General features: G+C 34.7%; 1 protein-coding gene across 10 annotated transcripts in view; it reads right to left on the bottom strand.

Annotated features, from left to right (window-relative positions):
- Positions 1-8,751: 8,751 nt before the first annotated feature.
- Positions 8,752-17,555, bottom strand: part of LOC105219786 (protein PALS2) — a 111,800-nt gene continuing 102,996 nt past the window's right edge. For all 10 annotated transcript variants that reach the window (XM_054226427.1, XM_054226422.1, XM_054226424.1 and 7 more), the window contains one exon: positions 8,752-9,453. In XM_054226427.1, coding sequence (XP_054082402.1) covers positions 9,277-9,453 — 177 coding nt within the window. In that variant the 3' untranslated portion in view covers positions 8,752-9,276. The remainder of the gene's footprint in view (positions 9,454-17,555) is intronic.

The following is a 17,555-nucleotide window of genomic DNA, read 5'->3' as shown; positions in this document are numbered from 1 at the left end:
AACGAATCAACTGATATTCATGAATGTTGGCATATACATGTAATTTGGTCCAACTTAGATGATAGGATAGTTGTTATTCAAATCGTCTCCATAATTAATAATTAACATTTTGTTTTACTTCTAATTTACAGTTACATAAATACAGCCAAATATAATATAAAAAAAAATTAATTGCTGTTCTTTAGTCTCGCAAAAAGTCGAGAACGGCCAATCCGATCTGGCTAATTTTAATCTTGAAATATTCGTGGAAGGCCAGGAAAAGATTAGAAAGTGAGTAAATATGGAAAAATTGCGAGGAAGATAATAATAAGAGAATTTTATTCGGGTTGACAATATAAATTAAAAAAAGAGAACACAAAAAAATAATATTTTGAAGGTTGTCATTATTACTTTGTTAAAATATTTTTGTTATTGTTCAATTGTATAAGGTTGTGTGGATAGCCCAAAACAATTTATAACCAATAAGGAAAGGTTAAGTTCGAGTCCAACCGAACATTTTTTACTCTCGCCATTTATTGAAGTAATTTTATTCAGATAACACACAATTTGACCTATATATTAGGCATAAAGTCCACTAGAAAATCATCATATATAGTTTATGAGGGCTGATGTAATTCCAGAACCAACTTGGCACCTGTTAGTAGGCACATTCGGCCTTGAAATTACTCCTAAATTGCAAATGAACGAAACACCAGTCGCCAAAATCGCCAAAAATAGTGAAGATTTTCCAAATATTCAAGAAGTCGCTGGTGGTACTCCACAGGACTTTAAAAGATCTTGATTGTCGATGAACGTTTTTGGTGGAGCCAGGATTCTGTTAGCAGGTGATTTACGACAGACTCTTAAAATTATTCCTGGATCAACTGTTACTGACGGGCTAATTGTATGCCTAAAATCATTTAATTTGTGGCGAAACATAAAGAATAACAACTAACATATGAGTGCAACAATATCAAATTGCGATTGTAGAAGCAGTTGAAAATGGTAGGGTCGCAGTTGACACCTCGATGGATTAATAACATTTCCCAGATTTCTGTCACTTCATTGACTCGAAAGAGAAGTTTTCCTGACATGAAACCTCAATATGATAACCATAAATTGAATGGCCTATATTGGTGGTAAAAAAAAGATATCCAGGAGAGTTGACACAGCCTCAAACCAGGATGACGTAATCAATTATCTCAAACTATTTAAATTGCCTGTACTATCACCACTCACTTTGCAATCAAAAGTAGTGTGAGTTGTCATCATGCTGCGTAACATAAATCAACCTCGAGTAATCAATAGCGTCGCCGAAGCCAAGATTGGAACAACTTAATTTAATGTATACCTTAGCCACAACAACGTGTGGCCGGGTCTGCTAGTAAGTTATAAAATCTTAATTCTAATTAAAACTAGACAAGCTCAACCAAGATGAGTTGTTTTGGTGAAACGTTGCTATCTAGTGTGCAGGCAGATCTCTTCCTTTTAAAAGTGATTGATTACAAGAATGTACTAAAGCATTAGCCAATGGGTTTGGGTGATCTCGGAGTTTGGATATACAGTGGTACTCCAATATAACGAATGATATAATGTTGGGACCGTTCGTTAAACTGAATTATTCGTTATATCGGAAACGAAAACTAAATTAATATTGGTACATATATGTTTAAAAATAACTATTTATTCATGAATTCATAAGCATTGGTTGATGCATACAATGGAAAATGCATAGAATAAGATTAATAAAAGTTGAATTTTATAACAAAAATATGAACTGAAAAGAAATTTGTTATGCTCATTTCCTTTTGTGGGCGAAAAATTTTGAGATCCTGTGCCTTTTGATGTAGGCTTTTCAATAAAAACATTTTTTCCTGTTCCACGTTGTTTTCTTCAGACCATTTGATACACGTCTCAAAGCAGTCGATGGCATCAGTATGCTTTATTGGTGGCACAGCTACAATTGCAGCGGTATCCTCCTCTTCCGAAATTTCTATAGCTAGTTAATTTTCAGCACTCGGGTTCTCTTCTACAAGTACATTGTCTACACTGTTCCATGCTTCCAAATCATCTATGTTGAATTTTGTGTAAAATTTGATTTGAATATAAATTTAAATTATTTCTACAAATGCATAAGTTAAACCGTACCTGGGGAAACATTGTATGGATAAGAGAAAGTGTGCTCTCCATAACAAATCTGCTAGAGGTATATTGTCCTCATCATCTTCATCGTCAGGTGTGGTTTTATTAATTAAAATGAACACCAACACATCTGAAGAACAACCCCTGAAACTTTTTCCCAAGCTGCAGCAATAAGTTGAACTGCATTGAAAAGGGTGAGGTATTAACGCTGTGTTTTTTGCAAAAAGAAAATGCACTACACTGCTCAGTAAAGAATTTCGGTAAAATAATTTGGTGAGGCCTGCATTGTTTTTTGTTGTAATACAACCAAAACCAAATACAAACGCCATACATTCGTAATATCGAGTTCATCCAATTTCCAGCTTTCGTTATATAGAGTCATCAATGTATTGAAAAACAGCGTTCGTTATATTGAACATTCGTTATATCGGCGTTCGTTATACTGGAGCACCATTCTATATTTGTTTCTGCTGTTATCTTCTTTTTTCTTTACGATGAGAATACCAATGGTGAGCACGTGATTGTTCTAAGCAGTTTTAATTGGAACCTCTGAATTACAGTACTTTTAGTTTAATTGACCCTATGGGCAAAAAATATAGCACATGAAAGCACGGAAATTCGACTCGGTTATTTGATTTTCCCGCTTAGTTGGTTCAATAATATATGTCATCAAAAATCATTTTCTTTTTAAATTTCCCCGGTTAGTTCCACCAAATAATGAAAAAACTAATCTTTTAATCAACAATAAATAAATTAATTAATAAATTAATAACAAATATGTATAATATATTGCAACAAATATATAGATGTACATAATTATATTCATAGTTACCTATGTTAGAACATAAAATTGTTATTGCATTTTTTCCTATAATAGTAAAAAAATATTGAAATATTTGAAAAGCTTTAAGTGCACATATGTATGTATTCAGTTTCCTTTAAGGGGTTTAAGAGGTTGAAAACATGAGTATATTTACAATTTTTTTTTATGTATACAATCATATATTTCATTTAGCATATTAAAGATACATATTTAAACAGTATTTTGTGAAATTTATATTTACAAATTCCGAAAGCTTAGCCGTTGCTACCTCATATTGAATAAAGTGTGCAAAAAAAGTTTCTTGGACATCATAACTCATTACTGGTTCATCCAAATCAACAAACCAAAAATATTTATTGTTAATAAACGAAGGAAAAAATAAAAGATTAAAAATTGAATTTTGGAAAAATTTTGAGCTAAAAAACTTTTGTGGTCAAAATTACGTTATATACTGACTCAAAAATTGTAATAAAGATGTATGGAAATTTTTCAACAAAAGCGATTTTGATCTTTTCTAGAAATCGTGTCCACTGACTTCAAAATTTGAGTTTGAGATAAACCCGCTTAATGTTCATTCTTGAAATTTTAATCATATCGATTCCACAATTTTGGATAATATTTTATTATTGTATAAATAGTAGTGGCTAGAGTAGTATAGAGTTGGCCCTAAAACACTGCCCTTCGGTAAACCAGCTTTTATTGGTCGTTCTTCAGATATGAAGTCTACTACTTTGACAGCTTTCTATTTTTTAAATAAGACTCCAAGGTTTTATGCATTTCGAGAGGTAAGCTTTTTTTATTCCTAAATAAAAGTCCGTCATGCCACACTTTATTGAACGCCTGAGCCACATCTAGAAATATAGCAGAACAGTACTCTCTATACTCGAACGCATTTCTGATTTCGTTTGTAATTCTATTTACTTGTTATACAGTGAAATGTTTTGCACGTTTTGGTGCGTTGGTATTATATTATTTACGTGGTGGAAAAGAGACGTCTTTGATAGTAACACCTTTTCAAATACAGTTGATCTCCTTTTTGCACGGTTAACTGGGACAGTAAATTACTCGTGTAAAAAAAAACCGTGCAAAAAAAAATCAAATTTTTATATAAAACTCACTATTGGGACCAATTTCAGAAAAAAATCGTGCAAAAAATAGAAAACGTGTAAAAAAGATCTAATTTTACATGAAAATCTATCTATTCGTACAGTGAGAATTTACACTGTGGTTGTTGTTATAGACTTTTCTGGTATTATACATATGTATGTACATATTACTGTTAGAAGGAACAAACAATAACTATTCTGGGAATGGTAAAAAATAATACATTTCAAAGTTCCGTCATTAATCGCTGTGTCTTCTTTTTTCTTACTTCTTCATACAGCTTCATTTATTTGTTTACGTATTGAAATTGTTGCAACCTTTTCAATGGCTTTCGAATCTAAGAATTGTATTTTTTAGTTTAAACCTAATTTAGAATTTATTAAATTCTATTAACAGCAATGGATTTGTGATGCATTGACGTATGGAATTTTGATTTTATTGCAAAAAAGTATACAATTAAAATAAAAAATCCGTGTAAAAAAAGTAAAATCGTGTAAAATTGGTATCTTGAAAGTGTTCAAAAACACCGTGTAAAAAAAACCGTGCAAAAAAAACCGTGTAAAAAGGAGATCAACTGTATTTCAGAATATTGCGATGTTTTTCCATGAAATTGGATAGTATCTGAAACTGAAAATAGTATTGATATTGAACACTTATTATTAAATCACATTTCGGAGAGCGGAGTATAATTCTAAAACATTTCTTATGGAGCAATTTTATAAATAAATTAGTTGAAAGAGCCCACTACCCTATCCAAATAGTAATTAACAATTACAATTTAAAGGGCATTATCTTGCCAAAAACGCGATCTGGCCGCCCACCATTGCTAACAGATCGCGAGCAGAAGTCAATTACTAGGTCTCAGATACACAGCTACAGATCCCATGATTCCATATCTCTTTTGCCCATGATTCGCGTCGCAATTATCGCCTAGTCGCTACTAGACGGCCGACATATGCCAAGATTCATTAAGAGTTCGAATTCCGGACGTGCAGCAGTAGGCTAATATAATAATCTTCTTGGCGTGCTAAATACCGGTTGTCCGGACATAATGATGTGGTGGACGATGACAGCTAATTGATTAGCACATTGCGCTAACGCGGTGCGGCGGCAATCGATATCGTTTTAGATCTAGTAGAAAGTCGAAAGGAATTCGACGCCTATAATAGGCTGGGAAACGTCGGCAATAATACATTTTCACACAAACTCTATTCCAAAGTTTAGGTTTAATCTTAAGACAACTTCAGCAAAAACTTGAATTGGTGAGCCATTCTCAGCAAATAATTTAGTATCCGATTTGGATACTGCAGCGAACGTCGAACACTCGGAATAGTCGACATCTCTGCGGAAGGGTCGATAAGGAAACTAATTTTTATTGTTGTGTTGAATATGTAAAGCCGTTTGTTCGATAGGTTTTCAGACCGTTTGCCTGATTCTAAAAAACTGTTCGCTGAGATGGCCTATTTTGCGTTGGTTGATAATTGCGGATGCTCTATTTTGTATGGCGTTGCGTCCAAGTTTGCCGTGATAACAGCATGTTTCGTAGGTGGTGTTGTGCGATTCACGATTACCTGCCGGGGTTCTAAATCTAGCCCGAGAACGATTTCCGTGGTTGGTGAGTAGGTGATTTTTGAAGGAGGAACGCTTGTTAAACAATGTTAGATATTGTCACGTCCTCCACGATGGCGGTTGCAACGAACCAAAAATTTAACAAATAAAAATACGTCTCTATGTTGTGTCATAACACTTTCCATGATGTTTCCTCCTTCCGAAACCAGTTCACTTTCGTCGAGACACATTGCAAGAAATTAACAAAAAATAATAATTAAAAAGTGGTAATGTTCACCAGGGGTCACCAAAGAAAAAGGGAATAAGTCTCATGGTTTATTTATTATTAACGGGAAAGGGAAAGTGTCAAAGTGGCAAGTAGAGTTACCATAAGTAATGAAATTAAAATATAATAATAATGAAACGGATTTCCAAAATTTGTCGTTTACGCTGAAACTCTACCCAGAGTTCGATCATTGGATTGTCAAATAAAAGTAACACTTTAATGGCTATACACTTAACTTTATTTCTAAATCGTTATAACATAATACATTAATATTCAATACTCTACTTTACAACTCTAACTTATAACTTGTTTACACTTTACTCGATAACTCTCTCTAAAGAATTATCCTTACTCGACAACTCTCTTATTAGAACTGTGTCTTACTGATAGTCCGGCAGCCCTTATATAGTCGACTGTTGGCAATACATCGCCACTCAAACATTCTGGCAACTATGAATATCGATGTCTCGATAAATCTGGCAAGTAATCAATTTCGATTGTCAATTCCCGTTTTTTCTGGTACCATTTTCGTTACACTGCCCTCCGCTTAAGTCAGATCGTCCCGATTAGACATACTTCCAGAACCAAACGCTTAGCATTCCTTCCTTTAATTTCGTCTTTTAGGACATTGTTGTCCTTCTTAGCATTCCTTTCTCCATTGGCATTAATCCTAAACTTTATGATGGATTTAACCAAACATTATCCACGCAGTCGTCTACACCGTTGATTCCTGTACAGCAGATGATACCTGTCCACTACCTGTCTAAAATGCTCTTCCAAATTTCGGATGAATCGTTCCACGATGCTATCGGACTTTGGATGCAATGTAACTGCAAGTATTTTCCGAACAGCCAGCTTGTGGCTCATTTCCAAATAGTTGATGCACACATTCGCCATCTCGTTAGAATTTTGGCTTGGATTGATATTCCTCCTTCCTGACCACCAAAACACTCCTGTTTCTTGATTTGCTGGAAGGTAATGGACCAGCTGCAACCATGGCGAATCGCTGTGCTGGACTGTACTGCCTCATCTGACCATGACTCTTAGAACTCGACACTTTAGTTGTGATGCACTCTCTTATTGATTGACGACAACCAACACAATAAAATTGATCGTTAAATTTTTCCAAGGCATTCCTGATTCTCAAGTATCCTTGATTTGGACCTTTGTGCATCTCGTTGCGAATTTTAGGTCATCTTTTATCCCGAACAATCATGAGAGATCGGGAGCTTCGTACTTATTTGCTTTTCCTCGAAATAAGCAACCAGCCACCGACTTAAAACTGTTCCACTAAATTTTTGCGACTAGAAGTTTTGCATCCATTTCTTCTTTTTTGGACTTTTCACACCTGGAGCCTCATGTTGTTGAGAATCTTTTTCTTTCAAATCACAATATTTAGTCCATGACACGTCTGTCTCCTCTGGGATCACCTGCGTCGATATATGTGCCTCCTGCTCCTTAAATTGGGTGGACACCGGTGTTGAAACATGCGATGGTATACAGTTTCCATGCACTTTCAGCTGTGTTGGCACACACGTCCCATTCGCTTCCAAATATGTGGACATCTTCTCCCCATGCTCTTCCAGCTATTTAACATGTCTGCTCTATTTGAGGTCACATCCATTGACTCCTCCTCCTGCTTTTCCAACTGTGCAGACACCACCGTTCACTTCCGACTGTGTTGACAAAATCTGCCCATGCGCTTCCAAAAAGACTTAAGATACGCGCCTCATTCGCTTCGGACTGTGTTGACAAAATATTTTCATGCTCTTCCAACTGTATTGACACATCCGCTTTATTTGAAATCTCATCCATTGACTTAAGTTCCTCCTGCTCTTTCAATTGGAAAGATACATCATTCACCTCTGACTGTATTGACACCCCTTCTTCTTTAAGCTGTGAAGAAACCTGAGCTGAAAATTTGGATGGCAACTCTGCCATGAGGATTGACCAACGCTCGTCCTGCGCTTTAAACTGTGACGACATCTGCGAAGACAACTGCGACAATATCTAAGCTTTGCGACATTTGGGCTGACATTTAAGACATTCCGGACAAAAACATGTTCATGTCCATTAGTACTGACGAACATGGAGTCCCTTCCTTTTCTTCTATCTTCGTTGTTGATTCCTCCAACACCGATTGGAAAACATATTCGTCAACGTGATTTTTTCTTCTTCCATGTATTCTCGCAACCGGGCTTGTAACTCAGCTTTCAACCCATTCGTTGCTAAGCCTCGTTGTTCCAACTCCTTTTTGCGTTATGGTATTGAACTTAACCATTATCTCCTATGGAATTTTATTCCACTTCTTACATCAACTGTAACGGAATTCCAAAATCTGTCGCTTACGCCGAAACTCTATCCTGAGTTCGATCACTGGATTGTCAAATAAAAGTCACACTTTAATGGCTATACACTAAACTCTATTTCTAAATCGTTATAATTTTACACGTTATTACTCAATACTCTACTTTACAACTCTAACTTATAACTTGTTTACACTATACTCGACAACTCTTTTATTAGAACTGTACCTTGCTGCAAGTCCGGCAGCCCTTATATAGTCGGCAATGCATCGCCACTCGAACACTCTGGTAACTACGAATATCAAAGACTGGATAAATCTGTAAAGTTATCGAATTCGTTGTCAATTCCAGTTTGTTCTGGTACCATTTTCGTTACAATAAAAAACTATAAAGAAACATCGCCGATGCCCCAAAATATTGTTGTCTGTAGTACAAAGATACGCACCCGCCTCTGTGCAGCACAGCGCTCCCGTCAACAGGAAAGTTCGACATTGAAAAGCTGCAATCACAACCGACAGCAGAACGATTCTCCACTTTTAAATACTATTATATCAAAATAACAATTATCTTTAGTGAAAGTATTTAAGAAAAATTTATTTCCCAAACAAAAAAAAAATTATTTATAAGTATTTTTTTAATACATGTAATGGTACGAATCGAATTATGCCATATTTAGCGGTGTGCTAATTTCCTTAAAAATGTATATTCAATCGACTTTAATAGCCTTTTCGCACAGGAGTTAATTAATAAATTGCTTTGCTTTGCACGATTAAAGCGCTGATTTAGATCGATTTATCATATAAAATAAAAATCTTATTTTCATTCATCATAGTTCATTCTTAATAGAATATAAAGCGACTTGGAACTGGAATTCAACTCTGCGGATTGTTGACCACGCTATAAATTTGGTGTGTTTATTGGTAAAATAGCACTCAGCTGACGAAACTTACTAACTTCTTATAAAAAAAAACAGCTGATCGTTAATCGGGTAGCCGGCTATGCGAAAGGCAAAACCTGATTTTTCAATTATAATCTTAATGTACTAAATTTATTTGGCTGTGCGAAAAGGCTATAATGGACCTTTTGTTTTAATATATCCAATTAACAGGGACCCACTGCTCCTCATGACTCATTTCGTCGAGTACTTTCACAACTTGTTGAAAAGAACTGTCAAAGTCATCATTTACTATAACCATGTCGAAATATTTGCCATATCGGCGTTGATAGAAAGAGCTTTCTTCAACTGTGGCAATTAAATCATCTTCCTGTAATTAAAAAAGTTAAAATGTTATATTTTTTATATAAACAATTTGTAGTGAGTAAAATTTGTTCCATTATTTTAATAAAAAAAATTTTAGTGATATTAAAACATGAAAAAAGATTTGTTATGAACTATCCAACTATGAGTATATTTAATGGAGTAACAACTGGCAAAGACGAAATAACTCTTGTGCTTTTCCTGGCTACATGGGACGAGTATTGGGGAAGATTCTACTCTCTTCTCACTTCTTCATGATTACTGTTGTTGTTGTAATCCTTTTTTATATTTTTCTCCACCACTTACAAGCAAATTTTTGTGGTTTTATCTACTTTTTTTATCTACTTGCCTTAGAGGCAATAAATAAGGAGTTTTTGATTTTATTGAATTCATTTCTGTATTAGAATAATATAAAAAATAAAGTATTTTAATTATTCTTAATTTGTTTGCACTAGAGCTCTTGGTATTCGACTAACCGAGTTAACCGAATAGGGCATTATTCGAATAATAATATTCGGTTTGCACTATTCGGATAGTCGTCAATCATCGACTATTCGATTAACCGCTCACGTCCGACTATTCGGTTAACCGTTCGTTGTCGACTATTCGAATATTGAAAGTTCAGTAAATTTCTATTTTTATTAAAAAATGTGAAACACAGGAAAAATGCGCACAATTGACATTTTCATAAGTAAAAACAAACAAAAATCAAAGGCTGCTTGGATTTCAAACAATTTCATTTATTCGAATAGTGACAGTATAACTATTCGAATAACCGCAGTAGAGCGACTATTCGAATAGTCGTAACATTGCGACTAGTCGAATAGTGCTATTCGGTTAATATTCGTACGAGCGGTTACAAACCGGATATTCGAATAATCGGTTTTCAGGTTAATCGAATAATTTTAAGAGCCCTAGTTTGCACTCTCCAGTCAAGCACCTTGTGATAGACGACATTTTTCGTTTTATAATTGACTTTCAAGGATTGGCCTGTCATTTGTAAATATTTATAAGTTAACGAATCGGAAATTAAAGTCGTTTAAACTCAAACGTTATATTGGTAGGGATTATCGAGATCCTCGATGAGAACTTCTTTTTTTACCATCAAACGCGTTTCGGTGCATAGTTTTAGTTGGTTTAAGTTTCCAAGTATGATTACTAAGGAGCCAATCTTTAGTTGTAAATTGTACGGCGGCAAGCCAAGCACATCCAAGGAGTTAAAAAATTCAATTGAATAGTTGGTGGCTTCATCCTCATTTCTTACACAGTCAATAGATTTGAATGAATGAAGTGTACCAATGATCTCATTCTGAATTATGTAGTTATGTCTTCATTCTTAGCCGCCCACTCAACCATTCATTATTTTTGTTTGGGAATACCTTGTTGATGAGATTGTTTTTCGATAATACAAATTTATACCTGAGACAGACATGTAGTATACCTGTGGGATTTTATTAAAAGGAATTATTATTATTTATTAATTGAAAAATCCATTTTTAAATTAAAAGTTGGTTACAAGTTTAATAAGAGGTTAAAGTTATTAATTAGTTGAACAAATTTAAAGTTATTATATTTAATAAGGAGAATTAATGCGCGTCGTCTTATATGCACATTTTATACGTGCCACGTCGTTTCGCGTCCGTCTTTAAACTCAAACTGTAACTGTTGCAAGCTCGTAAAGTTCTTCTTCTATCAAGGCGTCGGTGGATGGTGGATGTCGATGCTTCTTCTTGTTTAGTGTGTTCGACGGCTGGCGTTTAACCCTTTATCACTAACATTCGGCCATCCTGTTGTACATTCGACCCGAATGTTGCGTCGTTGTCTTTCACCCATGGCTTCATATATTCAGCTGCAGTTGTTGTGTTGATAGGACCTTCTGCGTTTGTAAGTTTTCGTACGTCGTATGAGTTATTATTTTTGATCTTAGTTATTTGATAGGGTCCTAAAAATTTAGATTTTAGTTTAAGACCGCTACCAAATTGCGTGCGCTTGATTGCCACCAAGTCATTGATTTTATACTGCTGTGCTTGTTTGCGTCTCAAGTTGTACGTCTTCTTGTTCTCGCTCTGAATTTTAAGTATTTGTAATTTTGCTTGCTTACGTTGTTCACAGCGTTCGTTGTTGAATAATACTGTAATATCTTGCTGGATGAGATCGCGTATTTGAGGGTCATCTTTTTTCCGATTAATAATTCAAATGGCGTAGCGTTTATACTTCTTGAATACGTTGAATTAACTGCTTGTTGAACTCTGTCCACGTATCTGTACCATTTCGATGGGTCATCTATGCTGAGTTTCGATAAAACTGAAATAATGATAGCGTTCAGCCTTTCGACTTGCCCACTTACTCGAGGTAGTCCTGTTGTTATCTGGAACAGCTTTATGTTTTCATTGTCACAATATTTTTGGAAGTCGTTTGAGGAAAAAGCAGCACCTCTGTCGCAGATAATATTTGCTGGATTTCCGAAAATCATGCTCTGAATTTGTAGCTTCGATATTACTTCGGACGTAGTAGTCGATTTAGATGGATACAGTCAACAAAACTTAGTAAATGAGTCAACCACTGCCAAAATATGCTTGTAGTTTTTATTTGTTGACTCTAGCGGACCCAGAAAATCTATATGAAAAGTATGTAGTGGTGTTTCCTCTTTGTTCAGCGGATGTAGTAATCCTTCTTGTTTGCCTCGTTTATGATTGCTTAGTATACAAGGTATGCAGCAACTAATGTATTTCTTAATCTTATCGTCGACGTTTTGTATGAAATATTCTTGAATGATGAGATCTTTTGTCTTCTTAACCCCGAAATGGCCTCTGTCATGAGCACGTGCAATAATTTGATTTTGCATACATTCTGGAACTACTATTAATTCATTACCATTATAGATTTTGTATAAAATATTCGATCTAAGAAAATAGTCATCATAGGAACTTTTATTATTGTTGAGTACTTCTCGGATTGCGATTAATTTTTCGTCTTATTGTTGTGCTTGGCTTATTATAATGGTTAAGTCATCGTAGTGTATCATCATAATTGCGTATCGGCTGAGAGCGTCGACATGTTTCATACGATTGCCACTTCTGTGTTCAACCATATAGTCGAATTCTTGTAACAATAGTATCCATCTTGCTACACGTGTACACAGGTTTTTCTTTTCTAACGTCTTCGTGAATGCGTTACAGTGCGTAACTAATTTAAATTTTATACCCAATAAGTACACTCTAAACTTTGTTAGCGCTTCTACCACCGCAAGTATTTCAAGTTCATAGCTTGTGAATTTTCTTTGATCATCAGTCGTTTTTCTACTCATGTAGAAAATTGGATGAAGTTGTCCGTCGTTTGGAGACTTCTGTGATAACATAGCCCCGAAACCGTCTATAGAAGCGTCAGTATGAAGCTCCGTTTCGTACTTCTGATTATAAATACCAAGTACGGGATTTTCGACTAGAGCTTTCTTGAGTAAATCGAAACCTGTTTCTTCTTCATGTCCGATTTTAAATGAACAATTTTGTTTAGTCATGTCTGTTAATGGTTTGGCAATAATAGAATAATTTGGTATGAACTTTCTAAAATGACCTGCCAATCCCAAAAAACTAAGAAGTTTTTTTTGTCGTCTGTGGTGTTTTATAGTTTAAAACAGCTTCTATTTTCTCTGGTGATGGCCGTAGCGTCTGGTTTTCTATAACGTATCCGAGAAATGTGACTTTCTTTTTCAAGAAATGGCATTTTTTAATGTTTAACTGCAACCCGTAGTCTCTGCATGTGTTGATTACTTTCTCTAAATTACTTACTGCGTGTTCTTCGTTTTTACCTGGGATTATAATGTCGTCGGTGTATGGCAATGCAATACCTTGTCGTGCAAAATTTCTGAAGATTGCGTTTATGTGTCTCTGAAAAGCTCCCGGAGAATTCGATTATCCAAACGGTACTTTATTAAATTGGTATTGACCATTTTGTGTTACAAACGATGTGTATTTTTTACTGCGTTCTGCTACCGGAACGTGGAAAAATCCATTTTTAAGGTCTATGGTACTAAAAATTGTTGCATCTTGTAATCGATCTAATTGGTCGTCTATAAGCGGGAGTGGGTATCGATCTTTAATAATTACTTTATTAATTTGTCGATAAACAACGCAAAGTCTATGTGACCCGTCTCTTTTTTTAACTAAAACAACTGAACTTGTAAAGTCAGAGTTTGATTCTTCGATTATACCGTCTTTAAGCCATTCGTCGATTTGATTGTTAACGATAGCTACTTGCGGGAAAGGTACCCGGCGTGGTCTACAAAAAATTGGCGATTCATCACTAAGTACAATTCGCATTTCTACATCAGTTGTAGCAATCTTTTTGGGTTCATAATTGTATATTAATTCGCGCACTTTTTGTTTGGCTATCGCACTCGCGTTATTACCAATATCTAGTTCAAAATTGTCAGTCAACACATTTATCTTCATAAATGGCACTTCTTCATTATTTTCGTTGTCCACTTGGATCTTTTTAATTTTTAAACCTTCACGGCTAATTGTTATTTCTGCCTTTAAACATAAGTCTTCGCCAAGGACCACATCGATATCCATACACTTGGTTGGAATAACGTAGAACGTTAAATGAAATATTTGACCGTCTATTTGTATATCGTGATCGAAGTAACCGTCCGGTTTGATTTTATTTTCTTTCATATTTCCACCAAACCCGATTAATGATATATTACATGCACTTAATTTTGTTTTGTGTAAATTGTTATACACCGCTTTTGTTACTATATTAAATTTGCTATCAGTGTCGAACAATGATATGTAGTATTTATCACCGATTTTGACGTTCTTATTAGTTAAATCACGACTTGCTACGATTTGGCGAGTATTTGCATTTGTCTCTTTTCTCTTTTGTTCACAGTTCACCGAAATATGTCCGAATTGATTACATTTGAAACACTTTCTGCCTCTTTCCTTATTCTTGCAGTTGTTAGACAAATGTCCTTTTTCACCGCAGTTAAAACAGTTGATTTCTTTTTTCACATTACTTTGTATACTCTTTTTTATTGTGGTTATACCTTGTTTATTCGTATTGCGTTTGCACATAATTTCGTAGAACTTCAACTTTTCTTTAAAATCTTCTAAATTTTTGCCACCATATAACATCGCTTTGTTTGCACTCAAGTCAGTAATGTCATCAATTATATATTGCATTAACGCATCATTTTCGATATTACCTTGGGAGTTAATTTCTTTCATAGTGTAGAAATATTCTTGCACACTTTCGTTTTCACGTATTTTACATTCACATAGTCGCTTGTGTAACATTGCACTATTTGTTGTTGAATTGAATTCAGAACGTCTTTTAGTTTTTGCCACGAATTTAGGCCTCTTTCACTTAACACAAACTTTTTAGCTATACCGCGTATCGATTTTTTCGCGAACACCAGTTTTTGTAAATTGTCCCATTGCATCACGATTGCTTGTTCTTCGAATTCTTCTACCCATAGTTCTATTGGAATCTTATCAGAACCATCGAAAATTCTAATTGAGTCCTCTACGTCGCGCATTGTTATAGCAAATTTTGGTGTATGCTTTGCAATACTATTGCTCATGCGTATATCGTTGTTTCTCGCGTTTGTTTGATTCGTGTTTTGTTCATGATCATCTCTTTCAGTTGTACCTGTAGGGAAACTGTAGTAGTTTGTAATTTCACCCTTATTTTCGCTAAGCTTGCTGTTACTCTCCGCATCGTTATTACTCTCGTTGTCGTCATTTTCAGATCGGCTAACAAGTGGTTACGTCGTAAGTTTTTGAAAATGTGCAGCTTTATGTCAGCTTCATTGTAGTCGATTTCTAACATGTTGCATATTGTTACTAGGTCGTTTTCGTTTAGATTCGTATTTATGTAATCTGCTTTCTGGTTGTATTCAGCGCTGCCTTCGTCGTATGTGAATCCAGAAAATTCTCTGAGGCGTCGGCGGTTACTTCTGTCGCCTTCGCTTTCAAAGATGTATTTATGTAACGTCGCAATTTAGGCTTGCTGCTATTGCGCAGGCTGTACTGCATGAAATCGTTGAGACATGCCATTTCGGCTATGTATGCACATATGTTTCTTTATATGAATGTTTATACACTTCACTTATTTTATGTGCAAGATCTTTAAATTTTGCCAACGAAATAGTTTAATGTTTTATTTTTTGTAGAGTCTTATCACTTTTATTTACACTTTCAGTTTACACTTTAGTTTTTTATGTTGAGCCCCTATTTATGTGGGATTTTATTAAAACGAATGATTATTATTTATTAATTGAAAAATACATTTTTAAATTAAAAGTTAGTTACAAGTTTAACAAGAGGTTAAAGTTATTAATTAGTTGAACAAATTTAAAGTTATTATATTTAATAAGGAGAATTAATGCGCGTCGTCTTATATGCACATTTTATACGTGCCACGTCGTTTCGCGTCCGTCTTTAAACTCAAACTGTAACTGTTGCAAGCTCGTATAGTTCTTCTTCTATCAAGGCGTCGGTGGATGGTGGATGTCGATGCTTCTTCTTATTTAGTGTGTTCGACGGCTGTCGTTTAACCCTTTATCACCCACATACATTGTAGTATGCTTCAGAAACCATATGTGTATCACCGGTTTTCCGAATTTTGTTTGAAAGCAAATGGTGTTCCGTACTACAATAGAGTTCTAGAAACCATTGAAATTTTGTGGTGTTGTGAAATATACTACAATGGATTGCATTGAACACACCGAAAGCTTTAAGCTCTTCTGCCACAATCATATGTTTGCTGACATTTTGACATACAGAAAATAAATTAAATTCAAAATTAATTGAAATCAAAAAATAAAGTTTGAAAAAAATTATGTGAAAAATATGTAATATGTAATAATTATATTGGACAATAATATTTTAAGATTGCTTGAAGTTATAACTAAGTCAGGATCAATTTTCCTGCCTGTTATTCATAATTACATTTTGCTTGAATTTATTTGTATCAGCTGATGAATGTAAACATAGTACAATATACTACATGTGTGTCACAATGCTGGTATATGGTTTCTTGAGCTTTTATTGTGGTATGCATCTTAGTATAGAAACCATATGTCTGGCTTAGGCATTACAGAAATTTCGAAACGTACTTGATGATTACCAATATTCAGCAATTGCTCAGAGATATATTCAACAGACTAGATGACAGTAACACAATACTCATGTCTGTTGTCCTTGTCATTGTGTAGATCTTTTACTGTTCGGTTAAGTGCTTCCAATGCACGTTTATGGACCATTGTGTATTCATCCTATATGATAACTTTTGATACCTTTAAAACTTGGGCCATCACGGAGTGTTTTGCAATATTACATGTTGATTATTCCACAATTTGAAGATTTGACTATAATTATAGTCTTGAATGAGCTGTACGTCATCCTTCTAACAATGTGGCTGCTATTCACGCACGAACAATGGCTAAAACTAAAGGCATGAGGAATGTCTTTTCAGAACTACCAGGGGCATCCAGGCATCTTTTTGTTGGGTATTCAACAGGGGTACACTTATTTGAACTATTTAATTTAATTTCTGGTGATCGCATTTCCGTTCCCGTTTATGTTATATCCTATCCCATGTTATATAAATGTTACATTGACCGAAGAGCGAAAAAAAAACAAAATTAAAAAACAAACTTGGTTAAAATACCATAAATATAAACACACTGCACTAAAAGACAAACAGATTCAATTATTGCTATATTAACCCCTTTCTCAATAAGCAAATTTTACCACACTGACATTGAATTTTATAATGCAAAATTTTGGATAAAAAAACGCATGGGCATTATATGAGGCACAATTTCTGTAAGATATGTTAAGATATCCAATTGGAATTATTATAACCGTAATAAAAAAATTTACTTAGAACTCACGTTCTCGTCACGGGAATGGAATAAATAGTATGCTATTTTCAGCCCCGGTCCTAAGCTACCTCCAAACTAAATTTAAGCCAAATCGGTTCAGACGTCCTTCAGTTATAAACAGTGCAGCTAACACCACTTCCTTTTATATATGTATGCATATAAATTGCAATATTTAAGGTAAATGCCAAGCGAAAGTCCTAAAAGTTTGTCTCAAG

This window comes from Zeugodacus cucurbitae, chromosome 3 (genome assembly GCF_028554725.1).
Source record: "Zeugodacus cucurbitae isolate PBARC_wt_2022May chromosome 3, idZeuCucr1.2, whole genome shotgun sequence".
Lineage (NCBI taxonomy): Eukaryota > Metazoa > Arthropoda > Insecta > Diptera > Tephritidae > Zeugodacus > Zeugodacus cucurbitae.
The sequence above is the reverse complement of the archived record's forward strand: the minus strand, read 5'-3'. Positions and strand labels throughout refer to the sequence as shown.